This window comes from Trachinotus anak, unplaced genomic scaffold, assembly GCF_046630095.1.
Source record: "Trachinotus anak isolate AG129_WGS33_773 ecotype Australia unplaced genomic scaffold, CSIRO_AGI_Tana_v1 ptg000028l, whole genome shotgun sequence".
Classification (NCBI taxonomy): Eukaryota; Metazoa; Chordata; class Actinopteri; order Carangiformes; family Carangidae; genus Trachinotus; species Trachinotus anak.
Window position 1 is genome coordinate 3,371,566 of NW_027273879.1, and position 18,206 is coordinate 3,389,771.

The 18,206-nt window shown below is 40.0% G+C and overlaps 1 protein-coding gene across 3 annotated transcripts in view; it reads right to left on the reverse strand.

Annotated features, from left to right (window-relative positions):
• The window catches only part of LOC139611531 (netrin receptor UNC5D-like), a 158,166-nt gene that overhangs the window by 22,301 nt on the left and 117,659 nt on the right, over positions 1–18,206 (reverse strand). For all 3 annotated transcript variants that reach the window (XM_071466279.1, XM_071466280.1, XM_071466281.1), the window contains 5 exons: positions 7,548–7,722; positions 6,330–6,497; positions 4,253–4,417; positions 3,888–3,920; positions 481–666 (listed from right to left, as the gene is read on the reverse strand). In XM_071466279.1, coding sequence (XP_071322380.1) covers positions 481–666; positions 3,888–3,920; positions 4,253–4,417; positions 6,330–6,497; positions 7,548–7,722 — 727 coding nt within the window. The remainder of the gene's footprint in view (positions 1–480; positions 667–3,887; positions 3,921–4,252; positions 4,418–6,329; positions 6,498–7,547; positions 7,723–18,206) is intronic.

Sequence of the window (18,206 nt, forward strand, 5' to 3'; positions counted from 1 at the left end):
GCATTTTTATATAAATTAATTAAATCATCAAACATGCCACAACACTATAGAAAATTGACTGATTTGATTGATCTGACTTTAATGGTGGCACAAACACAAAATGTGGCTTTTGCATTTGTATTTTGGCTTTTGCATTAATGTTGTGGCTTTTGTATTTGTGTTGTTGCTTTATATACATTAATGTTGTTTCTTTTAGACTTGTGGCTTTTGCATTGTGTTGACCTGTCTGTGCCACTGCAGATTTTGGAACTATCAATTATCATAACATTATCTAACAAAACTTTTGTTGATTTTTTTTTAAGATTTCAACACAGAATACATCTACATTCTGTTACATCAACCATCTGAAGTATCAAAAAGTTAACATTAACAACCTCTTTTGTCCATTCTCTTATGTTACTTACTACTGTATGTAGTGGGAAGCCTGTGTCCACAGTGGGTTGTATACCTGATTTGTAAGATGTACAGTCACTGGCTCACCTTGACGAGAGGTCTTAAAGCTGAAGGACTGGAAGCCCCCAGTGAGGGCGGAGGAGTCGATGACATCAACACCGTACTCGCTCTGGCTTTTTCGATAGAGAGTAACGGCGATGATCAGCAGCACCACGGTCACCACCCCTGCAGCAAGGCCCGAGTACAAGGCCACATCACTGCTGTTCTCCACACCTTGGAAAGTTAAGAGTAAGTAAGAGAGAGAAGCACATTTTTAGCGACTTTTTGCTGTCACTTTCTTAGTTTACTGAGCTTAATTAGGAAGCTTTTCCTTCTAAAATAAAATCTGTGTTGCTGAGGAACATCAGCTGAGTTAAAGTTGTGAAATTCTAGCAGGCGAGTCTACCTTGGTTTCAAACTACTTTACTGCCTTTTTTGTTTTCTATTCCATATCTGCTGTGCCTCCTGATACACAGCTTCATTGTTCTATCCTAGAGAGTTAAAGCTACTAATGAGGAACCTCGGAAGGAAAGCGATTATAATCAACCCAGCACCTGACTGTCATTTCAAACACTGCTTGGCTCTGGTGTTGGAGGCACTCTGCTTTCCACTGGGATAATGTGACAAAACCAATTCATTAAATTAGCTCATCGGCGATGATTATGCTCTATCTGGTCCCACCAGTACTGCAGCGTCCAACTCCACAAAGAAAAAGAATGAGTGGGAAATAAAGGGGCTGCTAGCTTGTTCTTGAAAGATAATGAGATCTGTGCTGAAACAGGACATGCTGAGAAATCCTCTAAGTAACCTGAAGCTCAAATGAGGAGAAACTGACAAAATATGCAAAGCGGCATTAACAGCTACAGTGGCGGGTTAATTGAGGGCTCGGGAAGTTTTGGCAGCCTGGCTGGATTCTTTCTCTTGTTTCTGACAAACAAAAAATACATAACTGTGTTAAAGGACGAGTGAGAAGAACATGTGCCAGCAGCTTAGTAGGTATCAAATTGATTTTTCACTGCACAAACTATGCAGCAGTAATCAACACATAAATGGCCCATTACCCTACACAGCAATTACGCATGAAGCAATGAATATGCAGCGGTAAACCACAGGCTGCTTGGCTTGAAAAGCTTTATCAGATGTATCAAAAATAAAAACTGAGGTAATATTGAGGTTGGGAGCAGTTGATCTAGTTCAGTGGTTCCCAACCTTTTCCAACTCATGGCCCACTTCAAAATCTCAAAAATGTTGGCAGCCCACATCCGACCCTGTTGCAATTTGGAGGTCAAATATTGCTTTCACACTTCACACTTTTTATGATGACAGTTCAGGACTGAACTGAAAGCGGTGGAAATTTTCTTTTTTTGACAGAGGGAGAGATCAATTGTCAGTTCACCATTTGTCTCTTGACTCTCTTTCCTTTTAATTCTTCCTGTTGCTAACCAGCGATCCATTTTGGTACTCAGGTTTTTGCCATGGATGTAATCTTTTAGCACAGTCAGACTGAGATAACAAACAAGTATACAATGTAGTCCGGAGGCAAAGCAGTCTGGCCGGTGACAAGATAAAGGTGCCTTTCATTGACCTATCACAGTGACAGGCCTTAATTAACATGAGAAAAAAAAACAAAACAAAAACAATGAAATGAGTTTTTCAACATTTAAGATGTGTTGCAAATGATTTATCACCCCACCAGTGGGACCTGACCCACAGGTTGGTAACCACTGATCTAGTTGATCATCATAACTGTGTACTGTTGTACCAACTAGGACTATTGTGATACATCAGTCTGGACGATAACCGTGATATTTAAAAAATGAAATAGTGATATTGATACAGATATGATAATATGGTGATGGCAGATGTTAGATCTCGTGGATCATTTCTTTATCAGTACACTAGTTGTATTTCCACTATCTATTAAGTGTAATTATTCTTTTTGTTTGCTTTTGTAGAGTTAGGCTTACAGACACTCACCCTCCCTATCTACACTAGTGTTTAAGTGTAATTCATTTGCCAAAATACAGACAAAACAGACAGAAAACAAAGTTAAAAATGAATTTGATGGCATTATTATTATCATCATTATTATTATTATAAATTTTTTACATTTTACTTTTTCTTCATCGTGAATTCTTTTGGTAATATTTCTGATAATCGTGTAGTGAAAATCTGATATCGTGACAGCCCGAGTACCAACACAATACAGTAAAAGTACAGGAGTAAATAGGAGTATTTCACATCAATTACTGTTGAGGAGGATTAACACCACTTAATGGAGTGAAAGTGACATGATCCAACGTACAGTATGTCATTACACCCGAGTGGGAATGGATGCCAGGGGCGGAAGAAACGCACACTAACCATCACAATCTTCTGGCTAATATGTTTCAGAGGAAGTTAGACTTCGCTCACCAGTCAGAAATGTCTCCTCAATGACACACAAATCACACTCAGCCTGGAAATTTGATGCTTTTAACAGAAATTCATTTCTTTTATCAGCTAAAATGCATTCTAGCAATGAGCTGTCATTTTACTTGTATTTTCGCCTCATTATTCACACATGATGTATGCTAGCTGTCTGTCAGGACACCAATAACTGCCTATTTTGACTATGGGCAAATACATAATGAGTCATGTAGGGTGTATATATATATATATATATATATATATATATATTTTTTTTTTTTTTCAGAACCACACCTGTCAGAGTGATTGGTTCCTCTTATCAAGGGTCCTTGCAAACCATTAAAAGTATCATTATATTCAAAAAGTTAAATCACTGATTTCCTCAGCTAAAGTGCCACTCAGATATTTTTCTCACGTGCTGCCAGTTCACCACACTGGATCAACTGAAGAGCTGCTGAGAGCTGTTTTTGATGTGCCAGGCCTCTAGATAAAAACATTCCCAGATAGCAAAATGAAACCCAGTATACACCCTGGTTCCACGGCCTGAGTCCGGCCCACATCTGGGTAGATTCCAGCTGTTACCCTCTGGTTTTACCTAACAGCTGGAAGATTTTATGTGTGTGTGCCAGACTTGGTCCAGATGTGGAAGCAGCATCTGACAATCAGGCTGTATATGGACCAGACGTGGGCCGTGGGCCAGAAGACACACAAGCACATGGCCCAAGTGTAGGCTGGATGTAACATGCTAGGTTGTGTTGGGACTATCTTTGTCAAACCTGGACTTAATGTTACTGTACTACTCTGTGCAATAGTAGAAGAAGTAGACTGGCGTCAACTGAAACAAGCAGCTGTGGAATAAATCTTTCATTTGGTGACGATGACACTAAATAAGAGCAGTGAGGCTATCTGAAAATAAGGCACAGCCTCCAGCCTGTCTTTGGTCATTGCATAAACAAAATGAAGAATTCATCCAGGCCATTGGCTGCAGACTGTGATATCTTTAAAATAACGTAATAGTGAGAAATGGAAGCTGAGGAGAAACTCACCCTGTGGCTTAGCATCATGTAGCAACTTTCGATCTGCAAAGACAGAGAAACATCAGACCTTGACAGTCTCTCCATGACCTTTTTGAATACTACAAGTGTTTGTTTATTTAATTACTACTTGTGTATGCATCCATGCCTGCGCGCACTCTGCGCTATGTATATGGAGTGGCTGAATAATGAAGATGAATGAGGGTGCTGGTAATGAGCATGATTATAATGACGATCATGATCTAGCCCACACTGCCAAAAAATTATGGACAGTAAATCTATAATGACACAGTCTCCGAACACAGTGGGACTGACAGTAATGATGCTAAACTCTCTTTCTTTTGCTCATTGTGGAGAGAGGTGGTGATGTCACCCACTCTGTGTGCAGAGGCCGCCGGTGCAGTTGTCCGTCGCCACCGCCACCCCGTCACACAGGCGTCCTCCGTGTTTGGGCTCCGGAGCCGTGCAATCTCTGCTGCGCTGCCTCTCGCAGTCTGAGCTGCACATCGACCACTCGCTCCACTCGCCCCAGCCGCCATCAACTGAGGGGTCGGATACAGAAACAAATGTTTAAGAATACAAGATCTGAGCACACTGTCACCCCTTCATTTACTGTGGACTACACACACAATAAAGTATGAAAAAATAAATGAAGAAGATGCAGAAAAATACAGAAAAACAAAACTTTTTTTTCACTGAAATTCTCACTTTTCTTAAGAATAAGCAGATTTATTTAATAGTTTTCTGAAACTTAATTGGAAAATAAACTTTCAGGTTAATGGCTGCACTTCTAACTTTACAAAAACATTTTCCTCCTCGGGGAGCCAAAATACTGTGCTGCCTTGCTGACTCGGAGCATAAAGACACTCTGTTTATGCCACACTCCATCAAGTCTCCTTTCCACCTCCAAATGCTCTAAAGTTCCCTTCTTCCTGCTAATCTAAACGCAAATGCACTCTGTTTATGTTCAAAACTCAGATGCAGAGAAAGACTCCTTCAGAAGTAGGCTGTTGGCAAAGAGGAGATAATGTTTGGAGGAGTGCACTGCCTGCCCCTGATAACTTTTTTTCTTAAACCTGATGAGCATTTTGCTTTATACTGGCGCTGTGGTTGAAATCATAAATTTGGGCTTGTCTAGAAAAAACACTTGGGCAGAGCAGATTACATGGCAGTTTTGATAACTGGAACTGCTGCTCAGCTCTTCCTAAGCTTCTCCTGTTTGTTTCTCTCCCTCTTTCTTCACCCTTCTCTCCATTTCCCAAACATTTTCTCTTCAATTGCTGTTTTCAAGGTCTACTGCTTTAGATTTCAGATACAAACCACTGTCACTATCAGCGGCGGGAACATGTGATGCATTAATGGTGAAATGTAACTGGTTCAAAGGAGACTAAAGCCAACTACAAAGTGTACCCCGAGGCTTTTAGGCTTGTTTCCTGCCTTCCAGGCAGTCACCACTTTCTATTAATTTCAGGTATTTTAGAAACATCACAGAGACCATTTTGTTACCTTCCCTTTTTGTTACATTTACATTATTATTGTGTGATAATATAAAACTTTTCACACTGATGCATTCAAGGACGTGCCATCAGTTAAATCCCTAGAGTTGGCTGCCAACAGCAGGAAAGGTTGAACTATTTGAGGAACATGCTTATTCGCTTTCTTGCCACCCGTCAACTCAGAGGACTGATGCAACTCTCTGTTACATATAAAGCTGGAACCAGCAGTTAATTAGCTTAGCTTAGCATAAAGACAGGAAGCAAGAGGAAACGGCTAGCCTGGCTCTGCCTTATGGTAAAAAAACAGACCCAATAGCAGATCTAAATCACAGCAGGAAGTCACTGCGTCCAACCAAGAAAGAGTTCCAGCATGAAAAACCTTAAATAATGGTTTATACACTTTTATTTCAATGTTCAGCTTTACAGTCATGATAATAATAATAATAATAATAATAATAATAATGATTATTTATTTGTAAAGCACCTTTCATCCAAGAAATGCAGCATAAAGGTCTTTACAACTAAGAAATTACATGCATCACATGAAAAGACATTAAATGAACAAAAAAATATATTAGAAATATTAATGTAAAAGGAGATGGAATAATAATAAAATAATAACATAGGAACAATGATAAAACATAGGGGTGGCACAATTAAATGCAGACGAAGCCCTCTCCACACTACACAAAGTGAACAAGTCAAATATTTGAAATAGTAGAGAATAAGGCATGAAGACACAGATATTCAGTTGTATTTGTATACATGTGTCCTTGAATGTACCACTGAAGTCGGTTTCATTGTAAACCTTCCAACTGTCTGCTGCTTTTCATGAAACACCATTAACTGGAACCTGTGAAGTTGGTGTTACACCTTGGAAATCGCTGTAATGCCACAGCGCGCTTTAAAGCTTACGCACAAACGCTGACAGCATGAAAGACTATGCCCACGCGCTCACCTGGACACAGCGTGTTGCAGGTGCTTTTCTGCACCGACATGCCCTCGCAAAACGCTCCCCCGTTGAGAGGAGCTGGGTTCGTGCAAGTGCGAGACCGTTTCTGGATGCCGCGACCACAGCGCACGTTACAGGGGGACCAGTCTGTCCACGATGACCACCCTCCATTCACTGTGTGAGGGGAGAAAAAAAAAACTGCTCTACATTCTGTGGATATTTTCTGAATTGAAAAACAAGAGTTTGCGTCACAGGAGTTCAATCAGAGGCGACAGTGAACATCTTAGCAGGGAAAAAAAAAACCCACAGAGGTGTCTTTAAAAAGATGATCAATACAGTCTTCCCTTCCATCTACTTCCTCCTGTGATATCTTGCCTGAAATAATGTGGGATGATTGACTAATCAGCTCCTTTTCTGTCATAGGAAAGAAAGAAAAACTAGGATTCCACTATTGTACATCTGTCTGAGGCTATTGGGAATAGTAAGCCTGTCAGAGACTTCATTACCATTATGGAAATTAATGATTGATGGGCCTCAGCGACGGGGTGTCAGATAGAATCAGATGTATTTGTGCAGAAGCTAAACGCCCTTCCTGAAAAAAAATAAAACAAATTACAGTAGGAGAGGTCGGTACAACGAGCACCGAAACCCTCCAATTAACAAGGTGTTCCTGTAGTGTGAGAGGAGGAAGTGCTAGAATGACATAATAATTCCACTTATTTTCCTTTGTCTCAGCAGAGCTCGATACAGGGCTGAAAAAAATGCTGGAGACTGTGTGCGCCGGCCTGCAGCAATACAAAGCGTTTCACATAAGGTGTTTAGTGCTGGCAGATAAAAGGCAGGGGGCTGTGACAGCCCACGTCACTGCCTTTCCATCATTAATAATTGAGTTATTGTAAATATTGTGCCTGTGTCTCCTTGTTTTTACACATGAGGGATCACTTGCCCATTACCTGCTCATTAGACTCCAGAGTGAGAAAAGGCCACACGCTGTGGTTCAGCAGTGCTTTTTATATTAATGACTTTGGGGAATTTGCTTGAGGTGCCTGTTTGACAGCCTGCTTCTGTAGTGAAAGCTGATATTTTGATGTGGGCAAGAAAAGCTGTTTGAAGCGCTTTTCTGTCGTGCCTTTTTGGCAGAGACAAAATCCAACCTTAGATGCATTTTTCTTTTGAATAATTTGAATAAAGAAAAGAGGAATGTCAGGGATTCGATATTCTTACCGTAGACTACAACAGTGGCTGTGGCGCTGCGTCTCTTGGCCACAATGTTGCTGGCGACGCAGGTGTAGTTTCCTGAATCAGACAGGCGAGCCTCAGAGATGATGAGGTTGTGGTCGCCTCTCGTGTCGATGATGCCGTCGGAGCTCAGAGGCTCGTCGTTTTTCAGCCATTCCACCTGAAATCAGCGGAGCGCACACGTGAGTGGCTCAACAGGCTAAAGGTTTGCATGTAGACATAAATACATTTGAAGATGTGGAAGCTGAAATAATGAGATCAGCTCAAAAACCGGTTCATGCAACAGTGCTGCAGTAGATCCCACATTCAGGAAGGTTTTTGTTGGAACTGCTCATCCAACTTTATGATGATTATAGAGGTTGTAATTTGTGGTCATGCTGAATTGTATTATGGGGAGGGGGCTGTGGCTAAGGACATAGAGTGGATCCCCAACAAATCAGAAGGGCGATGGTTGGATTCCTGGCTCCTTCAGTCCATGTGTTGAAGTGTCCTTGGGCAAGATACTGAACCCCAAATTGCCCCTGATGTCTACCTGTGTATGGGTGTAATGTTTAAATGTGTGTGTATATATGTGTGATGTATGACGGTGTGTGTGACTGGGTCTAGAAAACCACTATATAACTGCAGTCCATTCACCAGTGGTATTGCACTACACAGCGAGGTGTTTCTATTATTTCGCCCACTCTCACTGGCACAAATAGAGTGCACAAAATAATAGAAACACTCGTCAGTATTACTATATTGTTAGCGAAAGTGCCGCTCCTCATTGCAAGATTAGGGGTTTGTGGGAAAAGCACAACATGACTGTTACCCACTTGGAGGGAGTGATGCAGCAGGTAGGTCACATCCTCTGCCGTTACCGACTCGGTGGCCGTGTAGTGAGTGAAAGTAATAAGGAATTACAAAATAAAGGACGCTCTGTTGATGCTCCTCTCCTCGCATGACTGGCCCTGTAAATTGCTATTAATGTGCCACTGGCTTGAGCTTTTCATTGAGAGAGACGAGCCGGGGCATGAGGGAGTGGGGTTTGATTTATGGCAGTGTATTTGAGGATTAAAAACTCCGCCCCACTGGGAGCTCCATATGTTTGTGCATGGGGGTGTACTCCAGAGTATGTGTATGTGTGTGTGTGTGTGTGTGTGTGTGTGTGTGTGTGTGTGTGTGTGTGTGTGTGTGTGTGTGTGTGTGTGGAAGGTGTCCATTTGCCAAGAGAATGTAACAACAGCCAACAAACCCAGAGATTGCTTTGCTCTTTCGAAGCACCCTGGGTGAAAAAATTGAGCGAGGAAATCAATAAATCAGGAGTCACGTTGTCACAAGTGCTTTTTTTCCTCCTTTTGATGGCTCCAGAAGTCTTTCATCATGCGCCTTTAATTTCACTTTTTTCATCATTTGGCTGCACAGCTTTCAAGACAAACCGACCAGCCACACTGGTGGGCTTCACTGGTCCTTCTATCAACCCTTTATATTTTTGCCTTTCACCATTTCACACCTTCAATGTCTAATCAGCCTTTGTCTTGCTGTCCATGCTGCATTATATCCTGCACAGCTGCTGACATCAATTTACTCAGTTGCGGAGGCGGCCATTTCCACCCTTCTACAGTGGAGAAAATAGTGCAAATTTTTACTTTAATCATCCAAAATCCACCCCTCTCTTATGGTTTTATCATGACTATTATTATTTCGCTTTTATGTATTTTAAAGGATTGTCTCTCTATCTGCCTAGAGAGGTCCTATAAGCTTTTAAAGACAGACTTCTATACAGTTTTCCTTCCTCTGATTGTACAAACTTTACCTTCTCTGACCGACTGCAGCCTTATCTACTATCTGTTAAGTCGGGAATTAACCTTGACAGGTAGGTTTGTGCTTTATCACCTTCTCTGGACTCTTTTGGGGAAAGGACGACAGAGGCAAGCTGTGTCGCTCTCACCAGGGTCACATATTACATAGTTGGTACATTATTTGCGGTATTTGAAAAGATTCCATCTCAAAGGCATCTTTAATGTCACCCAGAGACACAGCCTTCAGATGCCGTGCTGATAATGAACCAAAGGCTGACTTTCTGAACTGACAGGCAAGTTGTGCTGGTCTACACAAGCAACAAATTATATTTAGAGAAAGATTTATAGGCTGCTGCTGCTGCTCCAGTCTTACTGCTTTACTTTTATATTGTCACTCTAAATAAAATGCAGGTTATTTTTTTTGTTAACTGCCTGTGTTGTTATGATGAGAGATAAGGTCACATTAATTACTAAGTTATCTAAGAACTAATCTCAGTCTTGTACTGTAAGATTTACAACCACAAACACTGTATATCAATTAAAACACAATTGCTATCTCTACTACAGAGCATTAACTTTTATGGTATCAAATTACTTGGAAATACACTTCCATAACCCAACTAAAAATAAAAACAATTTTCTTGCAGGCGGCTCTAAACAAGTGTGATGGAGGAATATAATGTGGGAAATTCACTGAATTGAAAATTAACCCTCAACCCTTTGTTCTCTCCTGACACATATTCAGATGGGATGCATATTTATAGAGCCGTGCCAAAATTGAACTTGACACGTACCGAGATTTAACCATTATGCTATTTAAATTAAATATATCTCAATGTTTAGTGGATAATATGTCACCTCAGGAAATGCAGGGTAAAGCTACATGCATTGCCTAAAGCAAAAACTCGGGGATGGGTTGCTCTGTATTACAATGACAAATCAAATTTCTATCACAGTGTAGCAAGTGGAAAAATAATGAGTTGGATAAATGTTCAACTACTGTCTATTCATCAGCGATCTTACATTAATCAATAAAGCAATGCAGAGAAGTGTTTTTCCTCATTTACAATGTACCACGACGACAGTGCTAAACCACTGCTGTGCATTAAATTTGTGTTACTCATAGACCTGTGTGTGTACTAGATAAATCCAGTGGATATTATAACAGAGATATATTATAATCCAATTAATACATTGCATTATTACCCTTGAGCTCAATCAACTGCTATCTGACAAGGACCAAAGAAAACTGGACATTAAAACCCTCATACAGTAGTTTTATTGAAGAGGAACTGAATGATCTTATGTGATATTGCACATGTAGGGCTTTCCACCAGGTAATAAATTATACGTTATAGGAAAATAAAAAATGTATCAAAGATATCTTCGAGATGAGATTTAATGTCTGAAAACAAGGTTAACTGAATTGATGCTGCTTGTATCTTTGTAGAAGGAGAGTGAGCGTTCATAACTTCTTGGCTGGAGGCCAGTCTTAGAAACACAAATGTCCGTCACTGACTGACTGATTGAGTGATGAAGTTACACCACTGGTTAGTTTTCCCACTAAACGTTGCTCTTTCGAAATGCATTGGCGCAAACAGTCATCAGGTTGTTTTTACAGGAAGTGCTGCCATTTTCTTTAGCAATAGATCAGAATAACCATCTATTCAAACCCCTTTAGCAACTTTTTTCAAAAAGAGTGACAACTCTAGCGACTTTTTGGACAAAGCTTAGTGACTCTATGTTGAGGAGAGTCGGCAGTATTGCCCCATAAATGGTCTGAAACTCAGACTCTAGCTAAGATTTGATCTATATCAGTAAGGAAACACTTATGACTCCAGAGCATATAACTTATGAGTCTTTTATGTAATTAACACAAAAGAGAAACTGACTTCACTGTATTAAAACTGACCACAAGAGGTTTTTTTTTGCTGCATTTTTCATGGATGTACATTACAAATGGTTTGTATAAGTGCATAGATACTGTAGGTGGCTGATGTGCTGTCACACCTCAGCGGTCGTGACATTCCTGCCTCCTATGTTGTTTTTATATCTCACTGTAAACCTTGGCTCAAGCCCTGATACTATATTGATGATTCACATCGGCGGCATCAGATATGGCATATGCCAATATGACAAGCTCATGGCTTGTAATAAAAACTTCTTAATCATATATCCTCACTATCTGACAACAAAATACTCATACCTGTGGGTTGAAATATATTAAGAAATGGTTAGAAATCATTTTATGTGATAAAATTGCTACGGACAAAATAAGTGCAATTTTTGGTGTATTTTCTCAGGGATTCTTACTCAGCCTACAGACTTACCATCTGGAGATATCAAGAAGCCTTCCAACTTTAATCCCTCTATCACTGCTTTTAGATGAGAAGCACAGCGTGGATCCAGAAAGTAGGCATGCATTGATCCAGTGTTTTCCAATGCCAGTGCTCACTTTTCCTCAAATCTAAACTCTATGTTTCTCACTGCCTGGAACTGACTGGGATTATTTTTTAGGTAACATGAGGCCAGGAATTGAGTTGGTGGCTTGCCATGATTGAATTAATGTAATGTACAGTGGAAAGACTGTTTATGTGAACTGTTTTATTGCATTTAATGTGGATCAGTCACGTCATGGTACCTAATCTGCATAATAAGGTCAGTACTGGCACTCATCTCTACTAGAAAGCGCCTCTCTTGCATACAAAGTTGGATAATTTCAACATTACTTCACCATTTGCCAAAGGAGTGTGTGCCATTTTCCAACCATTGTGGCAACCCACTTCTGAGAGGCTGGCATGCCTTGTAGAGCTCTCTGACGTGCCACTCTGCCACTCCATTTTTCAGTGAAGATTCAAGAAAGCGGGTAAGATTTTCTTGGCAGGCTCATCCCTACCTGCATGAGTGTGTTTTCACACAGATAACAGCACCTGCCACACACTACTGAAGACATGAGTGGCCAGGTCTAAAGAGCTTCAGATATTCATCACAATTTTAGCTTATTTGTACCAAGATTGTTAGAATACATTATTAATATTATAATGTCAACAAATACAGACTGAACCAGCTTCATTGAGGGTAGTTGGCAATTCACACCAATTTCCTGAACAAAATACAATCTTGTAGTATTTATGACAAACAATTATGAATACTAGGAATTGTGCACAGTAATACTGATCTATTATTACTATTAGATAACATGTCCTTTAGGTCATAGTCATAGTAATTTCTTTAAAGAGCTATTTGTAAGTTTTGCTATTTCTACAATGCCAACGTTAGCATTAACAGCTATTTACTTAAAAGAAATGTTGAGTTCAGCATTAAACTTCAAACTCTGTTGACACAAGTATCTCAGAAATCCAGACCACAGTCTGCTTTTGTTAGGGATCGCTTCAATTATATCTGTAAAATGGCCTATTTTTATTATTATTCTCATGCTTTTATTCATTTTTATTACACAGATTATGAAACCTTGAAAGTAAAAATTTTCATTTTGTTTGTGTTTTATTTAATAATATCTGTGTACTTACAGTTTTAAATTCAGATGGACCTGTACTATTTTTTGTAATTAATTTTTAAAGCAGCTATTTGTAAAGTTTGCTATTTCTACAAAGCCAACGTTAGCATTGACAACTGTTTACTTACCAGTCTTGGCAAGAGCCATAGTATGTAACATAACATAATATAACATAAGAGTTACATAAATCCCATGACCCATTATCAACCTGACAACTTCACTGTGTTATGAATTAAATGAACAGATAATATTAAATAAAACACTAGCAAAATGAAAATTTTAACTTTCACACAAGGTTTCATAATCCGTGTAATAAAAATGAATAAAAACATAGGAATAATAATAAAAATAGGCCATTTTCCAGATATACTTGAAGTGATCCTTAACAAAAGCAGACTGATGGAGGACAGAGTCTTGTCAGTGGGACAATCATACACTATTTAAGAGCATTTTGCGTTTGCTGGAACCCAGCAACCACTCTCAAAAACATAACAATTTTCTAATCAATCCTTTTTACTTAGTATTGATAACAAGTGAGCTGTTTGAGTGTTGAAGCATCAGTCACTGTGGTATCGATCGGCCCCTCACTGAGGATAATTCACTCACCCTCTTTGCAATACTGTTGAATTGTTTAGGGTGCTACATGTCTAAGAAAAATCTCCCAGTTCTGCCTCTGTGGCTAATTGTTCTGGCCTTTGTTTACTATGTGCCCGGATTATGTCTTTTGCTTTATTTGCTTAATTAGCTTTTGTGTATTGTTATGTTATTTCTAACGCCACAGACATTTTAAAAAGTGTGCGTGGTGAAAAATAAATTGCCGCACATGTGTCTGCTCTTCCAAACATTGTGTGTGTTTGAATACTCAAAGAAGGATGAAGAGCTTCTGCTGTCACCACCCTGAAATAAAAACATGTAGGCCTATTTCAGAACTACTTCAGCGGTATCATATTTCAGACGCTGATCACACTGATAACTGGGAAACTCTTACTAATTTTACCAGATGCTTGTTTCTGATTTCTAAATACATCGTTTTAAAGAACATCTGAGCTCAGTGAGTGGAAAGAATAAGTAAAAGTAGACATCAGAAGTAGAGAGGTGTAGCTTCATTAAATCATCGTCTTGGCCTCTCTCTGGTCTCTCTGTGATTGCAGGAGTAGAGTACATTTGAGCTGTCTTTGGTGGGTTTTCACTTTTGTCTCGGCGAATTCTTACGCTGAAGTAAATTAAAATAATCATCTTGTTCTGTGGTCGGTTTCTCTGTCTCATGTTTTTGCTTTGATTAATCTCTCTCACTCTGCCCCTCCTTCACTCTTTTCCAGTGTTCGCCGCAGGAAGCGTACTGTATAAAGCCAGAGTGTGATTTGCATTCTGTGTTGGTCCTGGAGTGTCCCCTTTGGGGGAGAGCGATAGAGAGATGCACATGCTGATGAGAAGGCAGAGACAGGACAGACTCAAATGAGGCTGATAAGCCAGTGCCTGGGGAGGACAGGAAATGGATTTGCTTAATTGGTAAATTTGTTCCACTTAGATAGCAGCAACCAGTGGTGAACTACACCACACCTAAAGCCAGCCGATCAGACCTTACAGGCAGTCTGCTGGGGGCGGGGCTGTGTGCTGTGAAGGTCACAATGTTGACCAATAAAACGGCGGCCAAGTTAAACCGAAAACTGCTCTCCGCACCGCGTCTCCCTCTGAAAGTTTTCCACGTAACTTTTGACTCGTTTAGTAACAGTTCATTTCTAGCCAGGGGAGCGAGAGCAAATAAAATGAAGTCCTGATATATTGAAAGCAGCGTCAAATGGTCAGCAGGGGAGCCATGTACCATGCAGCAGAGTTTAATTTTTCTGATAGCTTCAAGCTGTTTGTAGATGTCGAAGATGAGAGAGCCAACAGACCTGGAGGACAACATGTTTATTTACAGAAAGGTATCTCAAAGTTAACACACACACACACACACACACTAACAAAGCACGTCCTCCTCAAGTCATCCTGATACCTCCCAGCGTCAAGCCTGAACACTCAATTATTCTGAAAGCAAACGTAATGACCCACATTTACAATCATTTAAATAGGAAGTGAAAGAGACATGAAGACGATTGCAAAGCATTGCAGTAGGTTTTTGTTCCATCTGATTCAATTAAGGTTGAGTTTCATTAACAAGCCGTCCTCCTCCCTTCACTACCCTCATGCCTGTACCCTCTCTGCCTTCCCAAAGCCATGTATGGCCTTTTCTCAATGCAACAATGACTTTCATGAAATCACATTAAACAAATGAGCCCTCCAAATCTGACAGCAGCATATTCCAGAGGCGGGGGTGGCTAAACCCTTGTCCTGTCCTTGGTTTATCTCCACACCGTCTCTGGAAATGTTATGTTTATCACTGAATAATTACATTTTAAGCACTTCAAATGACTTTGGATGAGAGGCTTGATGATTAATTACTCATGGTAAAGAATACTTGGCCGGTTAATGGGGAGCTAATGATTGTAAAACATTGTTTTTTTTTCCCTTGAAGTTATAGGAGACCTTTAATTCTCTCCACCAATAAACTTTTAGCCTCACAAAGCAAGACAGAGTCCTCACTAAACTGGCAACACTCAGCGGGTATTTGCTTGGATGACGTTTGAAGTAGGACGGACAACAGACGGCTCAGGCTTTAAACTGAACCCTTCCTACAGCTGCATGAAGCAATCACTGCCTGGGTTGTGGCGAATACCCTTTAAATCAAGCATTTCATAAATTTGTAGTAATCAGTTAAATTAATTTAACCACTGGAGTTTAGGTGGAGCAACCGAAACATACACGCTTATAAAGTACGCACAGAGTTATAATATTTTCAATAATTATTAATATAAGTATATTATATAATACTAATATAATATACTTCAGTTGACTTTTCAAGTGAAACAGTAAAGTCCAAAACAAGATTTTGACATGATTAAACTTGTGCGCTGTTGGAAAACTGTTGCTCTAACCTGACAGCCGACAAATCCAAGAGCTACTTAAAGACTTTCAGAGCAGAAGGAACACAGCAGGATCACGTCGCTTACTCAGCACCCACACAGGTGAGCATCAGGTAATCATATCATCCCTCTACCATATTCTGCTTCAAGGCCCTTATGGCCAGTTTTAGAGTTTTGATTTAACACTAATATTTCATGACTTAAATTAACATAATTCAAAATTGAACTTTTTTTTTTGAACATCAAAAACTCCAACACCCTTTTAGACCCATCTCAAAGCTGTCATTTTCTGAGATTTTCTCCACAGCTGATTTTTTAAATTCTCTTTTATGAACAAGTATCTGAAGTTCCAAAATTTGACTCTGGCTTTGGCTCTCTACTGCTCGCTGCTGATTCAGCTTCCCTATTGTAATTCCCCTTGATCTCCGATCAGCCTCTGACACGGTGGACTACGACGTCTTAATCAGCTGTCTGAAAAACGCTGCTGGCATCAGTGATGTGGCTCTCACCTGTCCGACAGGTTGGAGATGTCCCTTGTCACGTGTGTCCTGCCTTGCTGAAATTAAGATCTGGATTCCAACCAAAACATCTGCGGCCCAGTGACTCCAGACTGGAAGTCATTCTAACGACCAAAGCACAATCATTATTAAAAGTCTCTCACATGGTCTGGGCTCTGTACCTAATGATGTTGCAGTTGTTTACTCAGAGGCGTCGTTCTATGCTCAGGTAATTTATTGATCTCAAGTATACAACAAACACGTTCTAAGAAAAGTGACCCTGCCACACAAATCCTTGCTGCCCTTTACCGGCTACATGTCAGTTTTAGAATTGATTTAAAGATTTTATAGCTTGTTTTAAAGCTGTGCATGGTCAGGCCCATGCTTATACTGTATCTGTGATCTGCTAAGTCCCTATGATCCTTTTTGATCCCTCTGGAGATTGAAAGAGTTTTTTTTTTTTTTTTTTTTTTTACCCAGACGGCCATGTCTCTTAATTTCTGGTTGTTTTCTTAGAGCTACTTTCATTATAAATTCATTATTATGACCATGATCTCTCTCTCTCGTGCTCTCTCTCTCTGTCTCTCTCGTGCTCTCTCTCTCTCTTTTTCTGTGCTTTTGGATTTTACCACCTGTCCGCCGTTTTTTTTTCATCCCTCTGATATGACCCATAGGAGTGTCTCCTGAAATAGCACTCCTAGGGCGGCAGGCATATCGGACCTTGGTTGTCATGGTTACAGTAAGAAACACATGAAGTGTACCAAGAACAGTGTAAGTACATTTGCCTTATGATTACTATAATAACAGTCATGGCTCGGTTAGGTTTAGGAAAACGTTGCGATTTGGGTTAAAAGAAGTATGTCCTCAAAATTAGATAATCTTTGTTGTCATGGTTACAATAATGTGGTTGATTTTTGTCGAACAGTCATGGAGAATAGAAACAACATAAACTTTCACATGGGAATCGAACACCGCTCTCCTGTGTTTTGTTGACCCATCCATCCACCCCAACGTCCTCCTAACATGGACTTACTACGTCACTGCACTTTTCCCTTAACTCCTGTGGTAATTACTGCCACTAGATGTCACCTAGCAACAAAACGTAACTATGGGTCATAATAAAAACAATAATAATAATAACAATAAGCTGCTGGACAAAGGGGGTCAGTTGGATTTTCTGTCATCTTAGACTCTAATGTTTTCACAAAAATGATTTATGTGGGGAAAGGATGTATGTTTTCCTCCACCAATCAGAGCCAACAATGGCATAACATTACATCCACATTATAATGAATAAAAAGCTTGTTTTAAACTTCTCTCTGTTTATAAAACATGGATACAACAGAGGAGCTTTGGCCATCTCAACTCTTGTTGCTAATAAACTGAAGCAGGCTTAAGCTGTTTTACTATGATACATTCTCTGTGGTCTGGCTCACAATGTGCACAGATTATTGCCTCTATCACTGCTGGGACAGATAATATGGCATTCTCTGATTTTCATTAACATCCTACACAGCAGCCCAGTAAACTCCCGGGTGGCTTAGTTACAGCAACGCGGATAAAGTTCTTTCCTCCCTCACTGTTACTGTCGCCTCTGAGAACATGAACAGAGCAGCGACATAAGGGGATTTCAAGCTGTAGAGTCGGCTGCACAGCGTTTATGTCTTAAAACAGCATGCAGAGTTGGAACTCATTTCATTTGCATGTCATCAACTGAGTGTTTATTGTCATCTCCGAAAAATAACTGAACACATGTCTTCAACAGCGCAAGTATTAATTTCCATCAGGATCCGTTGCAAATCGCAGTGGTATGAAATATTCAAATAGATGTCATGACCAAAATAAATATGCCTCAGAATACAAATAAGAGTTCAACAGATCACACT